Source organism: Grammomys surdaster, unplaced genomic scaffold, assembly GCF_004785775.1.
Source record: "Grammomys surdaster isolate TR1022 unplaced genomic scaffold, NIH_TR_1.0 217, whole genome shotgun sequence".
Classification (NCBI taxonomy): Eukaryota; Metazoa; Chordata; class Mammalia; order Rodentia; family Muridae; genus Grammomys; species Grammomys surdaster.
Genome location: NW_021604662.1, coordinates 1,438,653 through 1,450,914, shown reverse-complemented (window position 1 = coordinate 1,450,914; position 12,262 = coordinate 1,438,653). Strand labels below are relative to the sequence as shown.

The 12,262-nt window shown below is 41.3% G+C and overlaps 1 protein-coding gene across 3 annotated transcripts in view; it reads left to right on the top strand.

Moving 5' to 3' along the window:
* Positions 1-12,262, top strand: part of Bclaf3 (BCLAF1 and THRAP3 family member 3) — a 66,524-nt gene that overhangs the window by 37,263 nt on the left and 16,999 nt on the right. For 2 of the 3 annotated variants that reach the window (XM_028772706.1, XM_028772707.1), the window contains exon 11: positions 11,947-12,099. The exons of the other annotated variant lie outside the window; for it this stretch is intronic. In XM_028772706.1, the coding sequence (XP_028628539.1) occupies positions 11,947-12,099 (153 nt within the window). The remainder of the gene's footprint in view (positions 1-11,946; positions 12,100-12,262) is intronic. 3 annotated transcript variants of the gene reach the window in all.

Genomic DNA, 12,262 nt, shown 5'->3' with positions numbered 1-12,262 from the left:
CAATGAGGTTTTATCAACTACTTCTGTAGACAACAAAGATGAATGGCAATAGCTCTGTATTATTTTTGGGCCTCTGGAACATTCCTGATGGAGCTTCAATAACTATGGGAGTATTCCACACCTGCCACTAGGTGTTATGTTTAGTGATTCTTTCCTAATTTGCTTTTCTGTTGCTGTGAAAAAGCACTGACCAAAATCACCTTTGGGGAGGAAGGAAGTTTTATAGGTTACAGTCATTGAGGGGAGCCGAAGTAGGAACCCTGGAGGCAGGAACTAAAACAGACAAAGGGGGAATGTTGCTTAACTTGCTTGCTTCCCATAGCTTTCTTACCTTGCTTTCTTAAACAGTCTAGGACCACCTGCCCAGGGATTGCACTGTACAGTGAGATGGACTTTAAGAAAACTCCCACAGACTCGCCATAATCCCATCTCATGGATATAGTTCTTCAACTAAGGTTCCATCCTTTCAGATGACCTCAGTCTGTGCCAGGTTGACAAAAAACCCACCAGTACACATTTGACCCTTTGTCAACTCTTCACACAAACACATCAGTCACTATTAAACTACAATCTTTCCTTTCTTGCTTATCCTTAAGATCTCATTTTAATAGCACAATGTAAAATACACTCAAGTTTAAAAGTCCTTTAAGTCTAAAAATTTCAACACTTTAAAAGTCCAAGTTCTCTTTGAAAGTCTAGTCTCTTAACTATGGGGCTCCTGTAAAATCAAAATTTAATTAAATGCTTCTTATTTTTTTAAGTACTTCTTATTCCAAAAGGAAATAACAAGTCTAAAAAACTCACTGGCCAGCATCTGGACCTTGTTAGTGCCAACACAGAGCTATTACTTCTAGGACTGGCATTGTCTAGCCTTGTGAATTAATCTATCTTCAAACTCTTTTTATATATGTTAATTGGGTTGCTACATAGTAGGTGTTCAGGTGACTTTTTTATACCCTCATTTTCATGAGCATCCCTATCCCCCTAACTTTGCATACTCTCACCACCTCCCTGTTTGAAGTTTATTCCTAGTATTCTCCCCCTCCACTCTGATTTTGCCAGGGTTTTTGAGGCCAGGGTTTGCACATAAGAGAGATCATATGCTGTTAAGTCTTTCTGGCCCTGGTTTGCCTTGAATATACTTTTCTAGTTCCATCCATTTCTCTGCATATTCCATATTTTCACTTTCTTCATAGCTAAACAAAATGTCATCATGTGTGCATATCACAGTTTCATTATCCATTCATCAGTTAATGGATGTTTCCTGGCTATTGTGAATAGAGTTACCATGATAATGGGTGTGCAAATGTCTCTGTAGTGAGATAATTTTTTTTGGAGTGGTATGACTAGATCATATAGTAGTCTGTTTCTAATTTTTTTTTGAGAAAATTCCAGACTGATTTATTAAGTGGATATGCCAAGTGGTTCTCTTTACCCACAACTATACCAGTGTTGTCCTTTGTACTTTGATGATGGCCCGTCTCAGTGGAGTGAGGTGAAGTCTTAAAAATAGCATTTTTAAAGATTTTTATGTGTATGGATACTTTTCCTGCATATATGTCAATAGACCATGTACATACAGTGCTTGTGGAAGCCAGAAGGTAGTGCCAAATTCCCTGGAACTAGAGTTATAGACAGTTGTGAGTTGTTGTATGGATGCTGGGAATCAAACTCTTGTCTTCTCGAAGAACAGACAATGTTCTTAACTCTAATCCGTCTTTCTAGTCCTTAAAATAGTTTTAAATTTCATTTCACTGATGACTAAGTATGTTGACCAGTTCTTAAAGTGTGTTCTAGCCATTCCTATTTCTTCTTTTGAGAGCACTGTTTAGTTCCTTAGCCCATTTGGGATGTTTGTTTTCATGGAGTTTAGATGTTTGAGTCCCTTATATATTCTAGTTAATAATCCTCTATCAGATACGTAGCTGACAGATATTTTCTCTCATTATGTGTGCAGCCTCTTTATTCAGTCAATGGTTTCTCATGCTATACAGAACCTCATTTAGTTCTATGGGATTCTATTTATCAGTTGTTGGCCTAATTTCCTGTGCTATTGGAGTCCTATTTAGAAAATCTATATACATACACCTATATATTGAAAATCCTTTACTTTTTCATTGAGCAGATTCAAGGTTCCAGGTCTTATATTGAGATTTGTAATCCATTGGAGTTGACTTTTGTACATGGTGAGATATGGTATAGGGCTAAGTGTCTACATCAAAAAAAATTGAGAGATCTCAAATAATGCATCTTAAGGCGTTAGTGGGGGAAAACAGAACAAACTAAACAACATAGTAGAAGAGAAGAAATAACTAAGATTAGGGTGGAAATAATGAAACAAAAAATGAATAAAAAATGCAATCAATCAGTGAAACAAAGAATTTGTGTTTTTTTGAAAAAATAAACAAGATTGATAAACCCTTAACCAGATTAACTCAAAGGAAGAGAACACCCAGATTAATAAAACTAGTTATGAAAAGTGAGATATAAAAATAGTTATCAATGAAATAAAAATTATAAGGACATACCTTAAAAACCTATATTCTATTAAAAGGAATGGATGAATTTCTAGATGCTTATAACTTACCAAAATTAGACCAAGATGAAATAAGTAAGTTAAAAAGACAAACCAACGAGATTGATACAATAATAAAATTTCTCACAACCAAAATTCTTCAGTGCCAGATGATGTAATTGAAGAATTCTATTAGACCTTCAAAAAACCTAACACCAGTGCATTCAAATTATTTTACAAAGTAGAAAAGAACAGGGATGCTTCTAAGCTCTTTGTACAAGGCTCATATGCCAATATCATGCTGATAGCAAACTGGACAATGTCAACAACAACAAAAAGAGAGGAAGGGAAGAAGGGAGGGAGGGAGGGAAAGAAGGGTGAAGAAAAAAGAAAGAGAGAAAGAAAGAAAGAAAGAAGAAAGACAGGAAAAAAAGAAGGCCCAGTCTATCTGATGGACATAGATGTAAAAAGTTCTCAATACTCCATATTGAATTCTGTCTTTAATCAAAAATATACTTGCCATTATCATGTTGTTTTTATTCCAGGGATACTGGGGTAGTTGAATAAATGTAATTTACTACATAAATAAATACAAAGATAGAAATCACATGATCATCTAAGTAGATGTTACACTGCCCTTAGGGAAAATCTAACATCCCTTCATGATAAAAGTCATGGGGATTGTGGATGTGTGTTACTGGAGAGATACCTTAGCAAAGATTACTCATTCCTCTTGGAGAGGACTCCTTTGTTTTCCAGCACCTGGTAGTTTACAACCATCCATAACTCTAGTTACAGAGGGTTCAATGCCCTGTTTTGGCCTCTGAATGTACTGTATGCATGTAATGCATATACATACTGGCAACCATAACATAAATAAATCTAAAGAAAAATAAGTAATGAAGAGATTAGAGATAGGAGTATACCTCATCATAATAAAGGTATTATGTCAGCCAGCATCATACTAAATAGAAAAAACTCAAAGCATTCCCACTAAGATTAGAACAAAGCAAGGGTGTCTACTCACTACTGCTATTCTATATAATGCTTAAAATCTTTGCTAGAGCAATAAGACAAAAAAAGGGGGGAGGAAATAAAAGGGATCAAAGTAAGAAAAGTTAAAGTATTCCTTTTTGTGTGAGGCGCGCGTGTAATCGTCTCGCCAGCAAGAACGCACCACACACACACACCAGAATCCTTCCGTAAAAACACGTTTATTCCCAAATACAAAATGGTGGAAGAAGACGCCAGGCCCAGGAAAAGCACTGCTTAATATACCCTTGGAGCGGTGCATTCACCTCTGATTGGCTGCTTACTCGTAGCGTGCCAAACGCTGTGGGATGGGCTTTAACTTTGGCAGGCCTTTTCCATGGCACATGCGCAATTCACCTATTCACCAGGAAAAATCCCGGATGTCAGGCAAACGCGGCTTTAGCCAGCGCATGCGCGGCTTCCTACATCTGCCCCTTTTTGTTTTATTGTAGAGGGTGGTAGAGATCCCTGGGAAGGTTTCGTAACTCCCATATTTGGGGGTCTCACGGCGGGTCTGAGTCTCTTTAGAGGGCGGTGCTCAAACTCTTACCCGTCACGGGGTCAGCCTCCCCACCTGCGGCTGCCCTGTCTTAGGTGGCCGAGGCTTATCCGTCCACTCCGTTATAGACTTTCTAGACCTTCTATCCGTGGAACGAACACCTTAGTGGGCAGGGACTGTGTATAGAAATGTTTGAGGCTTTACCGGGTGTCTTTATCAGAAGCCCCTGGGTACAGCGGCTGAGGAATCTGTCTACTGGCTATTTCTTTTTTGTTTTGTTAAACAGGCACTGGTCAATGTCCCGTGTCTTAGGCTAGTTGACATTTCTCCACAGCCAGCACCAAAGAATGGTGAGCTCTCTGTCTAGGCTACGAGGGTCACGCACCCACACCTGGCATTCTCAGAATGTGCGCCCCAGGTTGTGGCCACTCGTAATGCCTGTTACTGGACAGATTCACCACTCGTGGTGTATCTCTGGCATATGGGATCAACTTATTCCCGTCGTTGGGACCAATTGGCAACTGGCCTGGAGACAAAAAGATGGAGTTGTCTATCTGGCTGTCCTTGGCCTGTCTAGGGTGGTACCAGTCATGACTCAAACTCAAGGCCGATCAAGCAAATTCCATCTTGGGGGAATAAGCGATCAAGGACTAATAGTTTAAGACAGTCTCCCTTACCCTATCAGGTGCAATGGAAGCGAGTCCTCTGAGTGCAAGGGCTAAGGAAAGCAGAAAGAGATGCAAACACCCATCCCTGTGCAATGGAGTCATCTCCTAGGGGTGCAAGGGCTGTTTGTCTCAAAATTCAGGTACCACAGCTACACAGACAAGAATCAGCCAGGCCAAGACTCCTCACTGACCCAGTACAATGGGCAAATCCTTTGAGGTGTAACGCTGATGGCCTAACATTTAGCACCACCACTCATGAGGGGGAGACTACTTATTTTTGAAGCAGTGATAGCCACACTGCAGGGGAAGCCCCTAGTTCTTTGGTCACAAGCGCCTGGCCAATAATAGCCTTGTCAAAATTTTGTTGAGCTCTGAGTTTGCAATCCAACCAAAGGATGAATACTGATCCGCAACATAGGGCTTACCAAACAGGCCTACTCCCACCCACTTAAAAGAAAAGAAAAGAAAAGAAGAAAGCTGAAGAATTCCAGGAGGACAGTCCCTCAGTCAGGGACAGATCCACGCGTGTCAAGTTGATGTTCACCACAGCTGTTCTCAATTTTCTGAGTGTCTCACTGAAGTTTTCTAACCAATTTCCTGTAAGATATTAAAACAATTTTCTGGACAGATTAGTTACATTATGTCTGACTGGTATGGGTTTTGGAAAGGCAGATAATATGGTCCATCATCGTTTCCCCGATATACTAGGAACCTGTATCCCTTGGATCAGCACAAGGGCTGTCATCAGAGCCTGGAGGGTCCGCCTGGGTGTCACCTTCCAATATCGCAAGTCGCCGTGTCAGCCGCTCTGGTAGCCAAAACGGGTTGTCTTCTTCCTGTGGGAACACACAAACCGCTCCCCTGGCTCTTAATAAAACAATATCTGGGCCCTTCCATTGTCCGGTCAAAATGTCTTTCCATTTTACCATCTCTTTCGGCCTGTCAGGCTCTAAACAGTGACGGTCAGCAGCCGAATGGCCCTGACTGTCCAGGTTTGAAATATTGAGAGTAAAAAGTGCTATAGAAACGGTGACTCGTGGCACTAAGGGCAGAGTCTCCTCGACTCCTCCCTTTTGTTTTATTAGATAAGACTTAAGAGTGCGATGAGCCCGTTCTATGATGTCCTGTCCCTGAGGGTTATAAGGGATGCCTGTCAGATGGGTTACCTCCATTTGGCGACAAAATTGTCTAAACTTTTGAGAAGTGTATGCTGGCCCATTGTCCGTTTTAAGAATTTTAGGCTTCCCCCAGGCACTCCATGCCTCAAGGCAGTGTTGAATAACATGTGCTGCCTTTTCTCCGGTCAACGGAGAAGCAAATATAATTCCAGAATAAGTGTCAATGGAAACATGTAAATATTGTAATTTGCCAAAGGTTGGGATGTGAGTGACATCCATTTGCCAAATTTGTAGTGGCCGAATTCCTCATGGATTAATTCCTACATGAGGCACTGGTAAAAATTGACAGCAATTCTGACATTGAGTAACTATATCTCTAGCTTCCTTTCTAGTTATCTCAAACCGACAACGTAACGTCTCTGCTGTCACATGAAAGTTTTTATGAAAATCTTTGGCCAAATCTAATTTTGAAGATAGGGCGATAGCAACCAATTTTGTGGCTCGATCTGCTAGGTCATTCCCATGAGACATTGGACCTGGTAGACCTGAGTGAGCCCTGATGTGTGTAATAAAAACCGGAAATCTCCTATTAACTAAGGCGAATTGAATCTTTTGAAAAACTTTTACAAGTCTACTAGATGGTCTAATTAGCCCAGCCACTTCTAAGGCTTTAACTGCATTTACTACATAAAAGGAATCTGAAACAATATTTAAAGGGCCTGGAAAGGTTTCAAGAACCTCCAAAACTACCAAGCATTCTACAACTTGAGGTGAAGTCTCCTGGTATTGTTTGGCAGTGACCTTATTATCAATTACATAAGCACCCACACCTGTCTTTGACCCATCTGTGTAAACAACCACTCCATCCGGGAGCGGCTTTTGAGATAAGACATGTGGAAATACAATAGCTTGAGTTAAGGCAAACTGTAAAATGGGATGTTTAGGGTAGTGATTATCTATTTGACCATTAAAGGAGGTAACCAACACGGCCCAAACATCAGAGGTAGCAGTTAATATTTGAACTTGATGTGCAGTATAAGGCACTATTAAAACCTTAGGCTCCCTTCCAAAATGAGTGACAGCTGCTTTTAATCCCCGTAAGGCAAGCTGAGCAACCGCATCTGGATACCATTCAATAATCTTTGCAGGAGATGCATTAGGATGAATCCATAATAAGGGCCCATCCTGCCATAACACGGCAGTTGGTAAATGTCTGGTTTTAAAGACACACAAATTAAAAGTTTTGGTCTCATCAATGCGTTTTAGCTGAGCTTTTTGCAAGGCATCCTCCACCAATCGCAGGGCATGATTTGCAGCCGGTGTTAATGCTCTTGGTGAGGAAATATGGGAATCTCCTTTCAGAATGTCAAACAAAGGTTTTAATTCAGCAGAGGGAATTTTCAAAAATGGTCTTAACCAATTTATATCACCTAGTAACTTTTGAAAGTCATTTAAGGTATGTAAATGATCTCTGCGAATTTCTAATTTTTGAGGAACTATTTTCTCAGGGTAAATAACTGTCCCTAAAAAGGAACCGATTTCTGAAATTTGAACCTTCTCTGTGGCAATATGCAGACCCCACTGTCTTAATGTAGCAATTAATAAAGGATATGAGTTCTGCAAAATGGTCAACTCTTTATGGCATATTAAAATATCGTCCATAAAATGAATCAAGAGTAGAGAAGGAAATTGTTTCTTAACAGGTTCAAGGGCCATTTGTACATACAGCTGACACATGGTAGGACTATTGGCCATGCCTTGAGGCAAAACTTTCCACTGATATCTTTTGTCTGATTCAAGATGATTAACAGCAGGCAAAGTGAATGCAAATCTTTGCCTATCTTGCGGGTGTAGGGGAATGGAGAAAAAGCAAGCCCTAATGTCTATAATTATTATCCTCCACTGCTTAGGTAAAGCAGAGAGCAGAGGCAGGCCTCGTTGCACTGAGCCAAACAGCTGCATCTGTTTATTAATGGCCCTTAGATCATGGAGAAGTCTCCATTTTCCTGATTTCTTTTTTATAACAAAGATAGGGGTATTCCAAGGAGAAGTAGAAGGTTCTAAATGACCAAGCTGTGCCTGTTCCTCAATCAGCCTTGTAGCAGCTTCCAATTTCTCAGAGGATAGGGGCCACTGAGGAACCCACACGGCTTCCTCTGTAAGCCAGGGTATGGGCAAGGAGCCCTCAGTGGCAACTAGGGAAAACCCAGACCTTGTCTCCCTGTATTACTTTCTTGTGAAATTGGGTTCAACCTTCCTTGTTCCTTTCTGCCAAGGCCTTTTCCTTCCTTATATCCCATTCTTTTCATAATATTAATAGCTTGTTGAGAGTACTCATTAGTTAGTGTCAGTCCTAAGTCTTGTAAAATGTCTCTTCCCCAGAGGTTAACGGGGAGAGGAAGCACATAAGGTATAAAGCTTCCTGTCTGACCCTCTGGCGTCTTCTAAGTCAAGGAGCGTGAACTGACTGTAGGGTTGGCCTCATATCCCAACCCTTGTAAGGAGTGGGATGATTGTGTAACAGGCCACACCTTAGGCCACCAGTTGGAGGAAATAATACTTTTATCAGCTCCTGTATCTAAAATTCCTGTAAAACTCTTCTCTTCTATTGTTAATTGTAAAGTGGGTCTAGTTTTGAGATCCACTACTAAATAAGCAAAGTCAGTTCCTGAAGAACCGAACCTATTGGCACCTCTTGGCGCCCCGGTGGATGGAAAACAATTATGTAGACTTGGAAGAATAACCAACTGAGCAATCCTATCTCCAGGGGAGATGGAAAATATGCCTTGTGGACAAGAACAGAGAACTTGAAGTTCTCCCGTATAATCTTGGTCTATCACCCCAGGATGAACCACAAGCCCCTTCAAGGTAAGAGAGGAGCGGCCTAGAATAAGGCCAACGCTTCCCTCAGGCAGGGGACCTTTAAAATCAACCGGGATAGGTTGCACACCCTCATATGGCATTAATAAGAATTGGGAGATAGAGCGGAGGTCCAACCCTGCGGAACCTCTTGTAGCTCTGCAGTTAGAGGTCTCCCCCGGTTGTAGGCTTGTGTCCCATATTTTTTGGGGCCCTGAGACCTTGGGCCCGAATATTCGTTTTTTGAAATGTCTTCATCTCTTTCTGTAGGGGAGGGATCATGTTGAATAATCCTTCCCCGAATGTCCTTAACCGAGCGACATTCATTGGCCCAATGATATCCCTTCCTGCACTTAGTACATAACCCAGGGGTTTTCTTTTGTATAGGAGTACGACATTCTCGTTTCAAATGACCTGGTCTGCCACAATTATACTTTACGGCCGCCAGGACTTGAGCGGCTCTGGCCTTGCAGGATAGCTGCTGCCAGGCCAGCGTTAGTCAGTGGGCCTCCAAGACCTCGGCAGACCTTTATCCAATCTGTCAGCCCTTTGTTTCTCCTAGGGGCAATAACTGCCTTACATTCTGGTGAGGCATTTTCATATACTAATTGTTCGATCAATGGCTTGACTTGCTCTGGGTCTCCAAAAATCTTGCCTGCTACTTCTGTCATTCTAGCAACAAATTCTGAGAAGGACTCCTGGGGGGCTTGTAATATTTTTGTTAAATTTCCTCCAGCCTCGCCCTTTTTCAAGAGGGCCTTCCATGCCTTAATTGCGGCGGTGGAAATCTGGCCATATGCTCCCCAATCATAGTTAATCTGGTCGGCAACATACTGTCCTTGCCCTGTTAATAATTCAAAAGTCCACTGTCTCTGATTGCCCTCCGCATTAGCGTTGGCCTTTGCCTGTGCTTGAGAAGCGTCGTGCCACAAAGCCTTCCATTCCATATACTGTCCCGTATTAGGGAGAGCAGCTTTTACTGTGTTCTGCCAATCATTCGGAGTCATTGCCATAGTGGCAAATCTCTCAAGCTGCATAATTGTAAAATTAGCATCAACTCCATACTTGTTAACTGATTCAGCGAATTCTTTAATAGAAGCATATTCTACAGGTGCGTGGACACGACCTCTTCCTGCGTCCTCAAACACTGGAAAAGCTTGTAACATTTTTCTCTTGTCTTCCTCTGAAAGGAAGGAGCCTGAGCAGCGCCTGTCCACATGAGGCGGAAGTGCGCCGAGAACATTAGGTTGGGAGGGCGCTACAGGCCGAGAGGCCGTCCGGCTTCTATCTCTCGTTTTCCTCTGCTTTAGATTTCGCGGCGGCAACTGTTTATCTGGCTGGCATCTTTCCTCTTCATCTATCTCTTCATCTGAGTCCTCTGACTCGGAGGAAGTTAGCCCCTCCGACTCAGAGGCATCAAGCCCCAAAACTTCCTTTACCGGATAAAGAGATCTCTTTCTGAGGCTTACTTTCCTCCCGTCTCTCCCAAGGGTGTTCTTCCCCTCATCTTTCATCCCCGTGGATTGTTCCTCGGGGAGGCTTAATTTCTTTAATATATCCTTTTTCCCTTTTCCTTTCTGAATTTCTAAGCGCTTCCTTCTTTTCTCTGTTTCTGACATGCTAACCCGTAATCCATCTGCCACTCCCCGAACCGCCACGAAAACCAAAAGGAAGAGAACTAACGCTACCAGCACCATAGCGAGAGCCTCTAAAGTTCCTGCCAACTGGGGAGGGAAATAAATTAAATCAAGTCCAAACATATCTCTCAGAGAGCATTACCTTGTTCTACGGTTCTGGATTCACTCCACGCGTAGAGGACGAGTGGAGGGCCTTCTTAAACAGCGCTGGCGATGGTAAATTCTCCCGGGTTTCGGCAGCAACTGTGAGGCGCGCGTGTAATCGTCTCGCCAGCAAGAACGCACCACACACACACACACCAGAATCCTTCCGTAAAAACACGTTTATTCCCAAATACAAAATGGTGGAAGAAGACGCCAGGCCCAGGAAAAGCACTGCTTAATATACCCTTGGAGCGGTGCATTCACCTCTGATTGGCTGCTTACTCGTAGCGTGCCAAACGCTGTGGGATGGGCTTTAACTTTGGCAGGCCTTTTCCATGGCACATGCGCAATTCACCTATTCACCAGGAAAAATCCCGGATGTCAGGCAAACGCGGCTTTAGCCAGCGCATGCGCGGCTTCCTACATTTTTGCAAATGATAAGACCCTAGGTAAATCTCAGAACTGAGAAAACACTTTGTTGAGGTGGCAGAATGTAAAATTAATATTCAAACCTTAGTAGCCTTCTTATATACCAATGACAAGCATACTCAAAAAGGAAACTAGTAAATCTAATTCAGAGCAGTCACACAAAAAATACCTGACAATAAATTTAACCAAGGAAACAAAAAAACAGGTGAGGAAGGTACTAGAGGATGGAAAGAGCTCATATGGTTATGGATCAGGTTCAATACTATAAAAAATTGGCAGTCCTTCCAAAGGCAAGCTACAGATTCTAGGGACAGTCTTCATAAATGTGCAAAAAACAATCTTACAATGGATCTAGAGAAACAAAAGACCTAAGGATAACCAAAACAATTCTGAACAACAAGAATAATGCAGGAGGTATCAACATATATAATTTCAGGCTATACTACAGAGCCCGAAAATAGTAATAAAAACAGCACAACACTTGTAAAAAGTAGACACAGATCAGTGGAATAAAGGACCTGGATATAAGTTCATGTTACCTGAAGTTTTTATTAAGATTCCAAAAATAAATACTGGAGAAAAATAGTATCCTCCAACAGATGGTTCTGGGAAACTTAAGCATTAACATGTAGAAGAAAATCCACCTAAAAATCCATGTAAAACTAAATCCACCTTATTTTCAACAATTTGGATAGGCTGACTTGCCAGTGAACTCCAGGGATCTGCTTATTACTACCTCCCTATCCCAACACCTATCATTGGTATAGTCAGGTAGTGGATCTAACTCAGGTCCTCATTCTTGCTTAGCAAGCACTTTACTTAGCTCCATTACTGGCAATTAGCTATTTTCTATATAGCAAAATTTTTAAAAATAATACAAAAGAAATATACTTTAAATACACTTTAGTGCAGATATTAATGCCTTTTTAAAAATACATGCAGTGCCTAGAATCAAGGGCTGTTGTGAATATTATTCTCCTGCCTGTCATAGAATAGATTTGGAAACTATATTTTTAACATTTGATTCTCTTTGGATCCTTTATAGAACTTTTTGGGTGGAAGATTCCAGCCTCATTTTAAATCACACCTGGTACAGAAGAGCTTGCATATTCAGGCTAAATACCAGCGTTTACGGTTTGCTGGACCAAGAGGATTTATTACCAATAAATTCAGAAACAGATTTATAAGAAAAAAAAAGGTTAGTTTGACAATACTTTTAAAAATATTGAATAACTTTAAATGTTTGCTAGATAATTGGGTTTTTCATCTAGTTTAAGAAACAACTTATATTTTAAAAGTGATCTTATTGTATGATAATTGATAATGTTGATAGAATTGTAAAAGTAGTTAAGCTTAAAATA